Source organism: Trichomycterus rosablanca, chromosome 5 (assembly GCF_030014385.1).
Source record: "Trichomycterus rosablanca isolate fTriRos1 chromosome 5, fTriRos1.hap1, whole genome shotgun sequence".
Taxonomy (NCBI): domain Eukaryota; kingdom Metazoa; phylum Chordata; class Actinopteri; order Siluriformes; family Trichomycteridae; genus Trichomycterus; species Trichomycterus rosablanca.
Window position 1 is genome coordinate 32,936,805 of NC_085992.1, and position 16,329 is coordinate 32,953,133.

Genomic DNA, 16,329 nt, shown 5'->3' on the forward strand with positions numbered 1-16,329 from the left:
ACGCTCTTTTAAGATCTTTTAAGGGTTTATTTAGGTTGAAATACATTTTCAGCAATGTAGATCTATCCCTTCAGCATTTAGCATGCTCAACTTAATTTCTCAAGTTCTTTCAATGTATTTCCATACATTTTAAATTTAACATTTAAATAAATTCTTCCTTTAAAAATCCTTATTTTTCATTTTTTCATTACATAGTTTCAGCATATTCTATTTTTTTCCTCTTTTAATTTTCCATACAAATCTTCACTTCAATAGAAGGTGTAAGCTTGCAGAAACAAAACCACAAACAGGAAAAAAAAAACAAAAAAAAACCCACACAAACAAAAATTAATAAGTGATTGGCATCAATGGAAAGTTTGTGCGTAGCACTGAGGTAATTCATGATCACTTCTCTGTTGTCCTAAATCTTCTCTTGGCTGGAATCGTTGTTACCGCTTTAGGTTCTTCTGAGCTTGCTTAAGTAAAGTGTCGAAGTCTAGTGCATCAAACCTGGCCTTCAGAGGATCAAAATCTCGATTTGAATCTGGAAGAAAACAGAGAATTAAAACTGAATTATCTGAAGTTACTTTAAAGCAGAATAAAACCAACAGCACTATCAATATACACCTACTGATCACTTTAAAAGCTACATCTAAACATTAATAAGCTTCTCACCATATGAATGGTATACCTTTAACAACTGTACGCTATCTGTTGCTCTGCACACAGTCCACATAAACCATACATCAAATGAAAGACCGACTATATTAGACCATTCTCAATACTGCCGTGATACTAAGGCTTCTGTTACATACATGTTTTACACTTTTGACACATATGTGAAAGTCTTAAATGCACTGAAAACACTTTCTGGCTGTGCCACTGAGTGGCACGCTTAAAAACGATCCACAATATTGACCGATAGTATAGTCAGCATATTAACATGTAGTTTTGTATGAAAATCATTTGGAGATGTGAATAGATAAAAAAGTGGGTTAATAAAAAGATTAGAGAATGTGGGATTGCAATTTAAAATGCAAACCCACTCACATTTCAAAGTTTACTATTTGCCATGCCATCTCTCTCTCACAGTGTGGTGTTGAATACAACAATTCAAGGTTTTATAAAACAGTGAGAATCAGTTTCTCTTCACCATGTCTGTACTTTATTTCTGACATCATCACACAAACAGCTGGCGACACTTTAAAAAGGTCAGTGGCAAACTGGGCCAAATTTCAGTCAAATTGAACTTAGTGGTTAAAAATTGCGAGTCAGCATGGCAAATCTGCACAATGCTCAGGTAAGCAGCACTGCCTCACTCCATAGGAAACATCAGCACAGCAGATCATGTAATTGCAGCCTAATGGTAATAACAGTGTTATACTGATATGGCTGTAGCAGGTACAGTGTGATTTGGATTTTTAAACAGCTCAATGTCAATGGTGGGAGGAGAACAGTGCTCCAACCAATTTAACAAAACAGCTAACAGCATCCTGCAAAACTGGATGTACACCAGAAAACTACACACTACCATGTGATCAAAACAGACTTATTCAGAGGATGTGACATTGCATTGTACCATATTTAAAGTACAGAACAGTGAAATCTGTTCAAGAACTACAGAGACATGAAAATAGCATTTTGACCTGTTTATCGTACCAGTAAAAACAAGGCAAAAAGTACTTACCTAGATCAGCATAACTAGTCTTGCAGAACTGTCTCCTGCCTCCAAAGCAAAGATCAAATGGTAGCTCATTCAGTTGCCTCAGTCTGCCTCCATTCTCAATTGCATTAAATGCATCCCTTGTGTTATAGTATGTGACAAAGCCATAGTTGTCCCTGCAATAGAAAATCGATTATTTATGAATGAGCTCCTGAATCTTTATAAGTAAAACTAAATCTATTTTTGGAATTGATTGTATAAAAAGCAGCTTATTTTTCTCACCCATGCTCTCTAAAGTGCACTGTGCATTCCTCAATCTCTCCAAAGCATGAGAAACGCTCCCTCAGCTCCTTACGAGTCATGCCTCCATGAATACGGCCAATGTAAACAACTCTGCGCTCCTCCTAAAGTCATCAAGATTTTTTTTTTTTTTTTTTTTTTTTTTTATGTATATATATAAAAAACTTTACTATACATTTTGTTTGTGTTACAATGACGATCGCTTAGACACAGACAGATACTCACAATTGCCTTGTCCTTGTGTTTTCTGTTTTCTTCGTTATTACATCTGGATTCATAGCAGTAGCTGGTTCTCCAGCTTGGACTATCAGAGAAAAGAAAAAAAGATGCATGAATTACAAAGCATCAAACATTAGCTGTGTACCGAAGCACACTATACATCATGTTCAATATCAGTACAATACCAAGTACAATATCTTTACTGTTTTAATAAAAAAATTAGTCGATTGTATGAGACACACAGGTCTGGTAATCTCGTAAGCAAAAGAAGCAACTGTTTACTGCATTGTATCTGCTTTGAAGTGATTAAGAATTGGGAACAATAACCAAATGTTTTGTGCTTACGTATACACCAAACAAGCATACAAGAAAAGAGTCCTACTGCTTGTTAATGTAATGTGTTTTCACACATGCACTTTTTAACCAGATTAAATTAAAAGCAATTTCGCCTTCCTCCTTGTTGAGAGTCGTTTGGGTAGGACACAGTAATCGTATTTGGACTTAGTCCACCGAAACAAACTCATTAAGTGTTGGACAAAAAAAAGCCCAGAGATTTCAAGAGCACTGCACAAGAGCTGCATTTCACTATACAACTTACTAACCCGCACCCTTAATCCTTCTGTCTCATGTGTAACCTATGCCCAATCTGCACTGTAAGAGCAGTAAACACATCATGTAACATTATACCCTTTTGCTGCATAACCTAGAAGCCAAGTTAATATCTGGACATTCTAACTAAATGTTAAAATTAAGATAAAACAAACAAACAAAGAGGGCATTAGTTGAGAATGCTATACAACAAACAGATTATTAGGCTTTTGAATGACAGTAGCAGTCCAAGTCTATGTTTACATTTATGGCATTTACATTTAATATGCTAATCCACTACTGCTGAAATCCAAGGTTTAAATCTCAGCAGTGGTATTTGTCATTAATTTGTCTACGCAAAAACAATTGGCTGTCTTGAGGGGGGGGGGGGGGGGGGGGTAGCCATTGTGAGGTGCACTTGTCAGTGTGCCCTTAGTGCTGGTCCTGAGCCCAGATAGGAATTCGAGGGTTGCATCTGAAAATTATACCAAATCAGGTATGCAGACCAGAATAAATCACTATGGCAACCTCTAAATACAGGAGCAGCCGAAAGAAGAAGAAGAAAAAAAACATTTAGTGAATGCTTTTATCTAGTGACTTACGGTTCTTGCAATTGAAGATTAAAAGCCGTGCTCAAAGGCACAACTTTGCTGTGGTGGGGCTTGAACCACTGACATTCTGATTACTAGTACAGTACCTTAACTGCAAAGCTACCAAATGGCCCATGTTCACTAGAGTACTACTAATGTAAGCAATACATTTTTTTTTAACAAAGCAATCATTCAGTATGCACCAGACCTAAAGCGCTTATGCAAACATTTCCTCAATGACAGCTAAACATTCTCTGTACAACATTTCTTACCTGTCATGTGTGTCCCGGTGCCGAGGCCTGCGAGCAGGAGACTGGGAACGGGACATAGATCGTGACCGGCTCCGACTCCAGGAGCGTGAGCTGGAATAGGAGTATCGACGTTGTCGAGGAGAGGAGGACCGGGAGCTAGAGCGGGACCATGAACGAGAGTCATATCGAGAAGGAGACCTAGAAGTACTGCGGGATCTATACCTGTAGAAAATGAAATGTATTTAATACAAACAAAAGCAATACTTTAAAGATTTGACATGAAAATGAATAAGTACGTATTTTAAATAAATAATGCTACTTGTCTAACCTTTTCCTGGGTGGTGAGCGTGATCTGGAGCTGCTGGATGTGGATCCAGATGGGCTAGGTAACCGTGTTCTGTATTTTCTCTGAGAGCGACCTCTCTTGTGGTTATATGGGCTGGGGGAGCGTTCAGAGTATCCTTGCAATCTTTTAGAATTCAGTCTATCAGGAGAAGCATCTGGAGTCACCAAGCCTGTACTGGTCTGTGGCTGCCTCTCCGACTGACTCTTACATACAGACTGCTGAGATTTATCATTTTTCAGAAGGCTGTTTTCAGTAATTGAAGGAAGCTCAGAGACACTCTGCTGGGATGCCTTGCAGTTATTGGGCGGCACAACAGACTTGATGATGATGCTAGGTTGCTGTTTGGCATTCCAGCGATTGCCCATTTCGTTCTGGGTGGGTTCTTTGGGAACAAAGCAGTAATCGTGGTCAAGGGCAACTGGCTGAACCTGTCCAGGGGTAAAACAAGTCTGAGGCTTGCTTTGCAGCTTGTTTGCAGGTAAAGGCAGTGGGTCTATTTGAATGGTTTTAGTTGGAGATGGTTTGGCTGATTCAGACTTAGCCTGTTTTCCTAATAATGCCACTGGTGCCAAGGGCTTCCACATTTGATGAGGGGGTGTGGCAGGTGGAGTAAGACCTATGAAGCAAGAAAAGAGAGAAGAGTCACACATTTGTTCAAATGATGCACTGTTACTGTTAATTTACTGGTAAATTCTCACAGCAGAATTTGTTTTCTTATTATAAAAATATGCACCTAAGTTTTATTGAGGTGTTTTAGAAAAAGTAATATAACCCAACACAACATGAACACTAGTAATTCCCTAAACATAAAGATGAAAGTTTGTATTTTACTTCGTGTTTTTCAGTGTTTTTTTTTTTTAATACTGCCCAACATTAGAGACCACAGATTTGTTTATCAATTCATCCTTTCTATTACCGATTACTGGTTTTTATGCAGAGGGTCAGTTTGAATGCCAGCTGAAAACTATTTCACTGATTTATTTTTAATAATGGCACAATAAAAGTAATATGGAATAATAATAAACTTTAAAGTAAACAAGACTGTTCATGTTCAGTTAAGGCAGGTTCTTGCTGCTTTATTACCTGCAGTGCTGGCCAAATCTGGACTGGCAACTTTCTTGAAACCATTGTTTTCTGCCTGCTGCTCCACACTGCAAAAAGATCCACACACACACAATTACAATAAAGTACCAAACAATGTCGCAAAACATTTTATCTAGGATTAAGTACTGTATGTACAACCACTGGAATCAAGCCATTTATTTTGGCTGTTTTAAACAGGTACGTAAAACCCAAAATGCAACCAGACACACACAAACAAGGCAGGTTTGGTGTGGGAGCAGCACCAGGGCTGTAGGGTAACTCCTGCATTCTGCCCCAAACTGTACCACACTCACCTGGAGTTTCCTACAGCAGCTGCTCTACCACAGACCTCCAGCACACTCTGCTTCTTGGCTGCAAAGGAAATGGAAGGTGGTAAATGTCTAGGCCCTCAAACTGCATGCTTGTGACAAATAAAAGCTGGCTATAAATAGATGTTTTTTTTTGGGGGGGGTCAAAGGAAATATGGCTTAACAATAGGTAAAAACATCAACTAATTAAAGCATAAACACTGAAATTGAGGACAATCCTGTAAAAAAAATGATTAAAATTACATGTTACTAAAACTGCATATTCTAAACAGTACACTCATACTTAATGGCACATCAAATTTAGACTCGATTACTTGTATGTCATCCTAATGGGATGCCCCTTGGAATTGCACAGGTGTGCCTGTCAATATTCTAAAGACAGGCCTGTAACAAAATAAATCTATTATAATTAAAAGACCACTAAATACTAAAACAGCCTTCCTGTCAAGCAAGCACACACGTGTCACCACATAAGCTGGCAATTAACGGCAGACAATGACGTTCACCAAGTTGAAATGGATTTGCAAGCATGGCAGAATTCCAGCTGCTGGTATGCATGAGGTCAGAGAAACTATTCCAGCCATGCAGGGGGGTCCTACCTTACTACCACAAGACATGCTTCTAAGAGCTGCTTCTCACAGTGACTCATGCAGTGAAAGAAATTTGTATGACTATGCCAATTACATTGTACATATCAATCTTTACCTCTAATCAAACCAATGTCATTTATAAGCCGCACAGGACATTTATTAATTACCACAATATTGTTGATTGTAATTATGTGTATAACAATCATTAGCTAAAACTGTAAACACATTGAGAAAAGGCTTGGCCTTCTAATTATTAAAATTTGTAGGAATGCAATTCACAACTTAAAAGCACAAGCTGAATTCTGAGCCTTGCAGCAAGGGGTGCTATAAAATCTGTACAATAATGCTTAGCATGTGATGAGAGCAAGTTCAACCCTGTATGTAACTTCAACAGTATCATAGGAACGCACATTAGGTACGTACAACAGAACACATGCTTCCACTTCATAGTCTTGAGGTGGTGGGCGAGTGCTTTAGACTACTTTAGTGTTAGCCCATATGTATACAAAAGCCAAGGTCTCAAAATTTGCCACCGGCCTGGTCTAGCAGTTAGTCAGAATTGGCCTTGTTTTATGAAAGGAAGACTCCTTGGAAAGTTCCCTTCTTGTTTTTGCAACAGCAGCCTCTACTGTTAAGGTGCTGGCATGAAGGACAAAGTATTAAAACATGGAATGTAGCTCTGTAAGTATTAGGACTCTCTAAGACTCTGCTGTTGGCTGGTGTAATAAAGCATCCGACATGTCTGAAGAGACCCGTGTTAGTCTGTGAATCTGTGCAGCAATTAAAAATAAAATTTTACATGCCAAAAACATCCAGAGTTACTTACGCTGAGCCTCTTCGAACTGCTCCAAAAGGCTGGCAAGATCAGCAGCTTCAATACCTAAAATACAAGGAAAAAAAGGCAAATGTAAAATTCCAGCCTGGATGACAACAAGAAAGTATTATAACGGTCTCTTGTATTAATCAGGAATCTTACCAATTTCACTGGTAAAGGACTCGATAAGCTTTTCCGTGGGGCTCTTGGGTTTACCCACAACTTGAGTAGATGCCTTTCTCATTTGTTCTGCCAGCTTCATAATTCTGGCCTGAACTGGAGCGGATGAAAAAGGCTGAGCAGCTATTGGTGCAACGTGACGTTGGGAGCTTACAGGAGGCCTGTTTGTATTAGTTGTATGGATGGCCTTTGCTAGTTCAGGCACCAAAACTGCCACATTCTGTTCAAGTACTTTCCTCAGGGGCATAGCAGCATTTAATGTATTTAAAGCAGCTTTAATTTTCTGAACAGTTGTAGTGGTTACAGTGGCAGGTGCGGATACATTCTGAGGCTTTGAGACCTCCTTATTTTTAAAAAAGGCTGTCGTTACCTTAGACACAGAAGGAGTATTTTGTAAACATTTCACCATCTCAGCTGGGGGCAGGTTCTGAGGAGCTGCATTTGTAGCGGCCACTGGCAGTGATACAGTACTTTCAGCTGGAAGAGGCTTAGCAGCATGATTTTCTTTGGAAATAGTGTTCAGTGGCACATCGGTTGGAGTAGGTAGTTTCTGAGGGGTTGGCAAAGTTGAGGGGCTTGTGGAAGTGGCTACATTTTCTGCAGGTTTAGAGGGTGGAATAGAAGAAACTGGTTTAGAACATGCAGGTTTTCTAGAGGCCAACAGGGATGCTGGTGGAACCAACAAGGCTTCAGGAGTTGGAGGTGCTCCAGGACCCCTTGGCTGCCAGGCTGGCATGATTTCAGGGGCAGGCTCCTGCTTGGGGCCAGCATGGCGTGGGTCTTTGGGGCTGGGGTCAGGCAGGTAGGGGATTGGAGGAAGTTCCTTTGGTGCTTCAGGTAACGTAGGCCATTTAGTGCTACTCTCTGGTTTATCAAGAGGAGTCGGTTTCTTCTGCTGGCGAAGAAGGCGGTACTGTTGTAAACTAAGTGATTTTGTTTTAGGCTCACTTGACTGACTGGCTGAATGCTCTTCTTTACAAGAATCATCAATTTCTACAGGTGTTTCAGGTAATGCACCTGATGAGACTTTATCCTCTGGTACAGGCGATGGTTTTGATTCAACAGCAGCTTGATCAGATGTGGTGTGAGGTGTCAGGCTGGAAGATAGACTTGCCACCGGGGCCTGTACCTCAGGCGCCTTGTCCTCTGATAAATTAGCAGTTTGACACACTTCATTTAAAGCACAGGCAGATGAAAATGAAACATTTTTCATCTTCTTCTGCTCATCCTCAGGTTCCTTGCCAGATTCTTCAACCTTTTTAGATGCCTCACTTCTTAAAACTCTTTTTTCAGCAGGGTGGGCCTCAGTTTTTCGTTTCTTTTTTCTTTTTGAGGATAATCTTTTAGAAGATTCATTTTTTGGTTGTTTGTTTACATCAGTATCTCGGTTTTCCTTGACAGGTGACACTTCAGAAGAAGGAGTCGCCTCTGCTCGTTTGCCTTCAAACTCAACCTTTTCTGGGCTGCTCTCTGGGACACACTGTTCCCCTTCTGCACTAGACAGAGAAAGGGGAAAGCTCAGATCTGGGATGGACAGGATGGGTTCTCCATGTTCTCCCTTATCCATCACTTCTAAAATGATTCCTCCTTCAGGCAGGAGCTGCTCCTCACCCTCTACACACAGAGTCATGGTGTATGGGTTCATGTGTTTGACCAGATCACTGAGAGTAACAGACACCGTCTCTCCATCTTGCTCCAAAGAAATGGGAAGGCACCAGTCCAATTCAGAGGATACATCCAAACCTTCTATAAGCTCAGGGAAATCAGCATTGTCATCATCAATCTAAAAGGTACCAAGAAAGAAAATTTATATTTCAATATTTATGGCCAAATGAAAACAAGCCACTAGGGTAACAATTAGAGATGGGACGATCGATCGGCTACGAATCGGTATCGGCCTATTTTTAATCAAAATATGCTATCGGCGATATTTCCTAAAAGTAGCCGATCCGATCGTGTGATATATAAAGACCATGTTAAGTTAACAGCTCAGTGGATTGATCCAGACTTTGAGCTACGAAGCACCAACCATCACATCACCATTCATCAACAATCGTACAGAAACCATCGTGAAAGCTCTTACGATGTAATTTTGCTGATTGTAATATTTACTTTAAAAAGATTATTCAACCCGGTCACATCTGAGTCGATTCTATCAGCACGTTATATAAACTCCTGGTTCACTTTGGTAAATCGTAAGCGGTTCTTACTTGTGATGTAGATGAGAACAGAAAACGTTACAGAGCCAATCCGAAGCAAAAGTTTATTCATTACCAAATTCGTTAGTTCAGGATCATCTGCTGAACTTTTAAAAAACTTTTAGCTCCTTAGACGGAACGAGTCTGACTCGGTTACAGATCTGTGGTAATAGTGGTTTAATTAAGCTTTTTAATGTAAGAGAGTCACACAAAATGTTCTGTAGTAGCTGGTGTTTATTTAAAACCACGACATTTAATTAATAACAGTAAACACGGAGAGATAACTGAGAAGAGAAACTTACGCTTCACATAAAAACGAATCAACTCAATGAATCACTTATAGCGATACTGTGAACAAAGCGTATCTTCTAAAGGCACAAACACACACACACGCACGACTCCGGTTTATCTTTACTGTGAGGCTCTTTTTAAGTTTATTTACTGCTAATCCCCCCCGATCGGAATCGGCTATCGGCCGATGTCCCTGAAAGGAGAACGGAGATCGGTGCCAAAAACCCCGATCGGTCCATCTCTAGTAACAATACACTGACATAAGTTCATCTGGTTTTGTTTATTATGCCATCCAATAAAACTGCACTCAATTATCACAGCGTCACCCATCACATTACATAGAAGTGCAATCCAATCCATATAAACTACATCCAATAAATATAAATAGCAACATGTACACTTTAGATCAGGTTCTCGAGTTCTTCACAGGTCAAGGATAATTAAAGCAAACAGAATGCACCTGCCCACAATTTGAAGTTCCACAGTAAAAAAGAATAAGATTTCAGTTGACAGACTGATTTTAAGTCAGCAAAAGTCAAGCAATAACTTACACCTTAGGGATGCCAGTGATCAAGCCACATTTCTTTTTCCAAATCCACAGGTCTTTGAGTATGTTTTTTTTTTTTTAAATAGATTATTAAAAGCAATATTACAAAACACATATTTAGATTATGCTTCACACTTACAGATAAGTGCTCATTGTCCTTCTCTCCCTGCAAAAGCTCCACGTCAGGTAGCGTGTCAAAAGGAGACAGGTTCTCGTCATCCACATTATCAAGTATTTCAGTAAGAGCTGTAAGCAGTGTTGCCTCATTTTCATCATCAGCACCACTTTTAATCTGTCAAACAGAACATAAAATACTTGTGTAAACCATATGCCAACCTATTTTACTTGAGTATTTATGCAATTTCCCCCCCTTCATCTCAATCTACTCATATCCAAATACCCAGTAGTATCTTTCCTCCACTACTGCTCACCACTATCCTGATTAAGGAGGGCCATACCCAAGACATGCACCCTTAAAAATGTGTGCAGTTGCTAACCGTGTCTTTCCACCTGCCCGAGATAGCAAAACCACATACAGAGACCCCCACACTGCTTTCCATCATTGATGTACGGGCATCTTTGAACAGTCAGATTGAACAACATCTATCTCACTCTATCTCTATTGTACTTAGATGAACTGCACTGGGTTAGCAGCTGATTATCCTACTTATTATTTTCTGTATTGTTGTATGTATTGAAAAACGCCTTTACCAGCCCAGTTGGGGAACCATCAAAGATGGATAGAATGGATGATTGCAAGCAGCCAAATGCATCACCGTTGTCCAATCCATTGTGCTGCAGACCACATGGACCCTCCTGGAGTAAATCCACCTGTGTAAACAAACAAATCCAAACATACGCTCAATAAGCTTGATAAATTTAGTTCATTATAAAACGGGCATGACTTATGTTTTCTTTGTCAATAGTTCTGATGCATTCAGAAGTCAAATGATATGCTCCCACATGAATAATAACTAAATTAAAACCATCTGAATATACCAAGTTTATACATACACACACAACTGCCAGTCAATATTTGCCTCATGTTGTGAATGTTGGTCCCAACCTTATTTAACATCCAACATCTTTTTCAAGCCTCAAATGTTAAATTAAGATTGCTAGCAACAACTTGGCTATTTTTATTAAATTTCAGGAAAATCTGGCAAAGAAGTATGAATATTTTACTGACCATGTTATTTGTTAACAGGAATTCTCCTTAAGGTAAATAACAACTCTGTGTTGTGAGTTTGCTAAAGCTAGTAATGGCCAAGTCTCTATCTATCTATCTATCTATCCATCCATCCATCCAACACTCAAGGTAGCTAAGCTAGACGTTATCAGCATGCCACGTCTGTATGCTGTTATAAACTAAAGCAGGACTATTTGTTCTTATTCCAGCAGGTTGATACAAGTCTGGATTTTACATAACAACAAAGAAATGCAAAAATAATGACATATAATGATACGAGTTTAAACTTTTAGGACTGATGATCAGTAAATGAACGAGTTCAGTAAGACCGTGCGGGCTGGACCACGTTTACCACGTCTGTCTCTCTCTGTCTATCTATCTATCTATCTATCTATCTATCTATCTATCTATCTATCTATCTATCTATCTATCTATCTTTTAAAGCAGTGTTTACTCTTATGAGCTACATTCACGGCAGGAAAGGTTTATGTGGGTTCTTTGTATCTGTTACATAGTCTCTGATATTATATGTGTATTTCTAATTTAGTAATTGTAATGAAGTTCAAAAGTTTTTCTGTTTTTCCAAGGTTACAAAATATATTTCATTGTTCCAGCTATTGAGAATTTTTGTCTTTCCCTTTGGTATTTAAGGCACTCAGTTAGTATTTGTTTAAGCGTGATGGGTAATTGGCAGGATTCACATTGCGGGGGCATCCTCTCCCTTTATCAAGTAGGAATTTGTAAGTCAGGTGTGTCCAATGCCTAAGTAAGCTACATTTATTGTTAGTGGATTTGTTATTTGTTTTGAGGTGAATGGTATCATATTGCTGTTTTGCCTCAAAACTGAGAGGTTGGAAAACCTTGCATTCAGTCTAAATCAGGACAACAAAGAAGCCTCCATCTTTTTTTAATTACACATAATAGATGTAACCAGCTACTGTTTGTATGCAAATTGGTCTTATTCAAATACTGAAATAATGTTATTTGAAAGTAGAGAACTACTACTGTGTTACTAATCCTGACAGAGGTGAAACTTTGGTACAAAGCATGTAGCCACAATTTAAATAAAAAAAAAAATACAAATAAATACAAGGTGAACTTGTAGAACTTATTTCGTCCCTATTGTGGAATAATGTATGGGTTTCAAAAGTACAAATATACAACCAAAATGTTTTTTCTTGTTGTTAGTAGGGCTGTATTGTAATTGTTATTTTTTCCCTAATTTTTGTGGTGCACCACTGCCAAGTATATTAACACACAAGGTAGCTAAGCTAGACGTTATCAGCATGCCACGTCTGTATGCTGTTAGAAACTAAAGCAGGACTATTTGTTCTTATTCCAGCGGGTTGATACAAGTCTGGATTTTATATAACAACAAATAAATGCAAAAATAATGACTTATAATGATGTGAGTTTGAACTTTAGGACTGATGATCAGTAAACGAACGAGTTCAGTAAAAGACCATGCGGGCTGGACCACGTTTACCACTGCGGAGGGATCACGGTTGTAAAAAAAACACACTACGTAGAGGTGTGATGTAATTGGCTTAGAGCCGCACACGTGACCCAAACCGGGCGTTGCACGTTCCCAAGCTAAACATCAGTACATGTTATTTACTCAATGTATTAAAATAGCTGATTGACCTGACCTAAATTGACATATGAATAGAGAACTGTTTATTCCCAAGTCACCCATTATTAAACTCAACACTTTTATATCTTATATTTGAACTTGGTAGACGGACTCACTCGAGCCGGATTCTAACACGTGTTACAGTAAAAGACACACTGTGTTTACACGGTTTTACCAAAACACTTTATTATTAGTGCAACTTAATAAGATCGCATTACGCTATTGTAAACGAACACTTCATCAGGTCGTGAAAATAGATCGGTCTATCAAAACAAGCCAAAGATCACTGAGCCACTTGTGCACCACCTCGTGTGTTAAGCATTCCAGTACACATAATAGAAACATAGTACACACAGTAAAGCAGAGTTCATTTCTACAACGCTTGGCTCGATCTAAATGATCTAATTAAACAAATCATTATGATTAGTACAGACTAATTAAGCTATATTAAACAAGCCAAAGATCACTGAGCCACTTATGCACCACCTCGTGTGTAAAGCATTCCAGTACACATAATAGAAACATAGTACACACAGTAAAGCAGAGTTCATTTCGACAACGCTTGGCTCGATCTAAATGATCTAATTAAACATATGCTTATTATTAATAGACTATCTAAGCTATATTGTCAAGCTCTGTAAAAAATAAAAAGCTCAAGATGCCCACTTAATGTGTGTGTGTGTGTGTGTGTGTGTGTGTGTGAGTCCACAACCCACGTGGATACCACAACCCAAATTTGCAATACAATTAGAGGTCATTAAAGCCAGATCATCATTTGTCTAAATAGGACAAACACTCATTACCTAGTCTGTAACAATACTGTTAGGAGACCATATTTTTGCATTATTAATTGAAAAGGCCTGTGGTTGTGGTAATCACGTTTCACTAACCGATCACGTTGCTGCACATGTAGATGGGTCGTTATGTACGAACATGAAATGTTTAACTAAAGGTAACACTTGAATTAATATCTGGTAACACATGGGAATACTAAGAAAGAACAAGACGTAAAGCTATTTTAATGAATAAACATAGCATAGTAACACTTGCATGCTATATGGCTAGTCAATCACTGATCACTTGTCAAGCAACTAAATCAGATCTGTTTAAGACATCAAAGCTTCAAATGCAAAGCTTTTATTTCTATTCATCTTATCAAATAACCAACAATCGTCAACTGACTAACAATTAAAAACGAGTCTAGCAAAAGCCAAGAAGTTGCCACAACCCACGTGTCACTCTCTGCAACACATCTACCAAATCCACGTCTAATAACAAGCAGAATTTAAAAAATGACAACAGCTCAAATATACGTCAGAATAAAACAAATATTATTTAAAGCATTCTTACGTCTTCGAGTGCTGATGTTGAGAAATATTCCATTTTACAGGCTGTTAACATCTCCTCGCCTGTCCCCCAGCGGGCCGCCATCTTACAGCTCCACGCTAAACTGTGAATCAGGGAGTTGTGACTTAGGCAGCCGGTACAGACACACGTGGTGCTGCTGTTCCCGGCAAAACCGCTCACAGCAGCTCCAAACCCCGCCCACCAGCGCTTTCAAAAATCGCTTCAGATATTTAAAGAGACATTCAGACAATAGCCAAAGCTAATTTCTTAAACTATCCCAAACATCAGTGGCGGCTCCTGCCAAATCTCTCAGGGGGGCAATTGTTGCGATGATGGCCAAGGTGACCCGTTCAATGGGTAAATTAAAGCTTAAATAATTAACATTTTAAGTCATCTGTCAGTTTACCCTCAAATAACTTTGAACATGGAGAGAGACCAGCTTTACCATTAATCATAAAATTAAGTAAAGCCTTCACACTAACAATTTAATTCAGTCTTCATCAGATAGCATTTTATTTTAGGTGCAGCAGATCCAGAATAAAGAGGCATCGGGGCTGATGTGCAATGAATAAAGAAGTACAATTAAACAATTGGGGAGATACAATATGTGCAATCACAATTCCCTATTTAAAAATGACATTACTTACTTGTAATTTACTTGTAACTTATATGATTTTCCCCCCTTTGTAGATGCTTGATGTTTAAATTTGTTCTGGGTGACCATAATTCCTTAGTTGCTAATTTCTCCTCATTACTACGACGACTGAACGGCATTTCCCTTAGTGACATGATGGAGTTGCTCTGAACTGAGGTGATGGTAGTCATGGGGACGAGATCGCGACACCAGGTCACGTGTGACGCAAGCACGTAAGTGCGGGCCCTCCCGGAACCCATTCAGAATGTATTGCAGCGCCTGCAGTTCGAAAAAAAAGAGCCTTAACATGAGAGTCTATGGCTGCGTCCGGAATCGCATACTTCCATACTCAATAGTACGCGAAATGAGTACGCGAGAGCGGTTAGTATGTCCGAATACATATTATACACAAAGAGGTACGCGAGAAGTACCCGGATGACCTACTTATTGGGCAGCCATGTTTGAGTATGCAAGCGATGCACACTTGCGGTCCGTTAATGTATCCCATAATGCAACTGGAGCTGCGTAGGCGTTCGAAGCGTAATAAGAAACAAGAAAGATAGCGGTCCTCTGTTTACAAGTGTAAGTAAGATAAATAAAATAAAACATTTTAAAGACGAATTAATAACAAAAACACGATAAATATCCAAAAGTTTGGCAAGTGGGGTTTGTAATGAGTCTGTAACCATGGTGATATTACGTCATCACGTCCCACGTCATCACTTGACGTTGGAAAGATGGCGGATGTAGTGCGTAGCAGTGTTGTGTGCATACTGCATACTTCTGTACTGAAAGTATGTACTTTTTTACCTGCAGAGTAGTGCATACTTCCTCCAATCTAGTACGTACTCTGTAAGTATGCGATTCCGGACGCAGCTTATGAGAGCAATCCGGGGCGATTTTCAGTTAGACTGAAATCACCCCAAAAGGGGCGGTACTGTACGGAACACAACTCGACGCTGATTGGACTACGATATTCAAAGGCAAGAAAGACTGTTCAGAACAGTCACAGCTGTAATAGAAAAATTTCTTCCCTTTCGCCCTTTGGTGGTGCGTCACCCGATCGCCCTAAGGAACGAGTCGCCCCTGCCAAACATATTCAATTCAATTCAATTCAACTTTATTGTCATTATACAATACAGGGTTGTACAGTATAACGAAACACTGTCAGGCTACATCTCCAGTGCAGACAATGAAAGACAATAGTGCAAAGACAATGGGGGAGGGGATGGGGGAGGTTACCAAAAATTACCATACATAAGGTGCATAGACAAGGTGCAAAGACAAGACAAGGTGCAAAGACAATACAAGGTGCAAGAACAAAACAAGGTGCAAGAACAAAACAAGGTGCATAGACAGATTTGGATTTAGCAGCTTGGTTTAGGTAAACAAAATTTGAGGTAGTGGATTTAGCAGCAAAAGTCCAGTAAAAGTGCTAGTGCAACAGTCATAGAGGTAGTTATGTCCTGGTAGTTGTTGTAGGAGTGACCAGTTTAACTGGGTAGAAACTGTTCTTAAGTCTGGTGGTTCTGGCTCGAATGGTCCAGTACCTCTTCCC

The 16,329-nt window shown here is 39.3% G+C and overlaps 1 protein-coding gene across 1 annotated transcript; it reads right to left on the reverse strand.

The window, feature by feature from the left end:
- Nucleotides 1-3: 3 nt before the first annotated feature.
- pprc1 (PPARG related coactivator 1) lies at nucleotides 4-14,235 on the reverse strand. The gene is made up of 13 exons (XM_062996024.1): nucleotides 14,141-14,235; nucleotides 10,680-10,799; nucleotides 10,108-10,260; nucleotides 6,915-8,715; nucleotides 6,765-6,818; nucleotides 5,334-5,391; nucleotides 5,020-5,087; nucleotides 3,919-4,552; nucleotides 3,612-3,812; nucleotides 2,168-2,246; nucleotides 1,925-2,046; nucleotides 1,667-1,818; nucleotides 4-523 (listed from the first exon to the last, which is right to left on the reverse strand). Exons 1-13 carry the CDS (start codon nucleotides 14,219-14,221, stop codon nucleotides 429-431), a joined length of 3,618 nt encoding a protein of 1,205 aa, XP_062852094.1. The 5' UTR covers nucleotides 14,222-14,235; the 3' UTR covers nucleotides 4-428.
- Nucleotides 14,236-16,329: the final 2,094 nt, after the last annotated feature.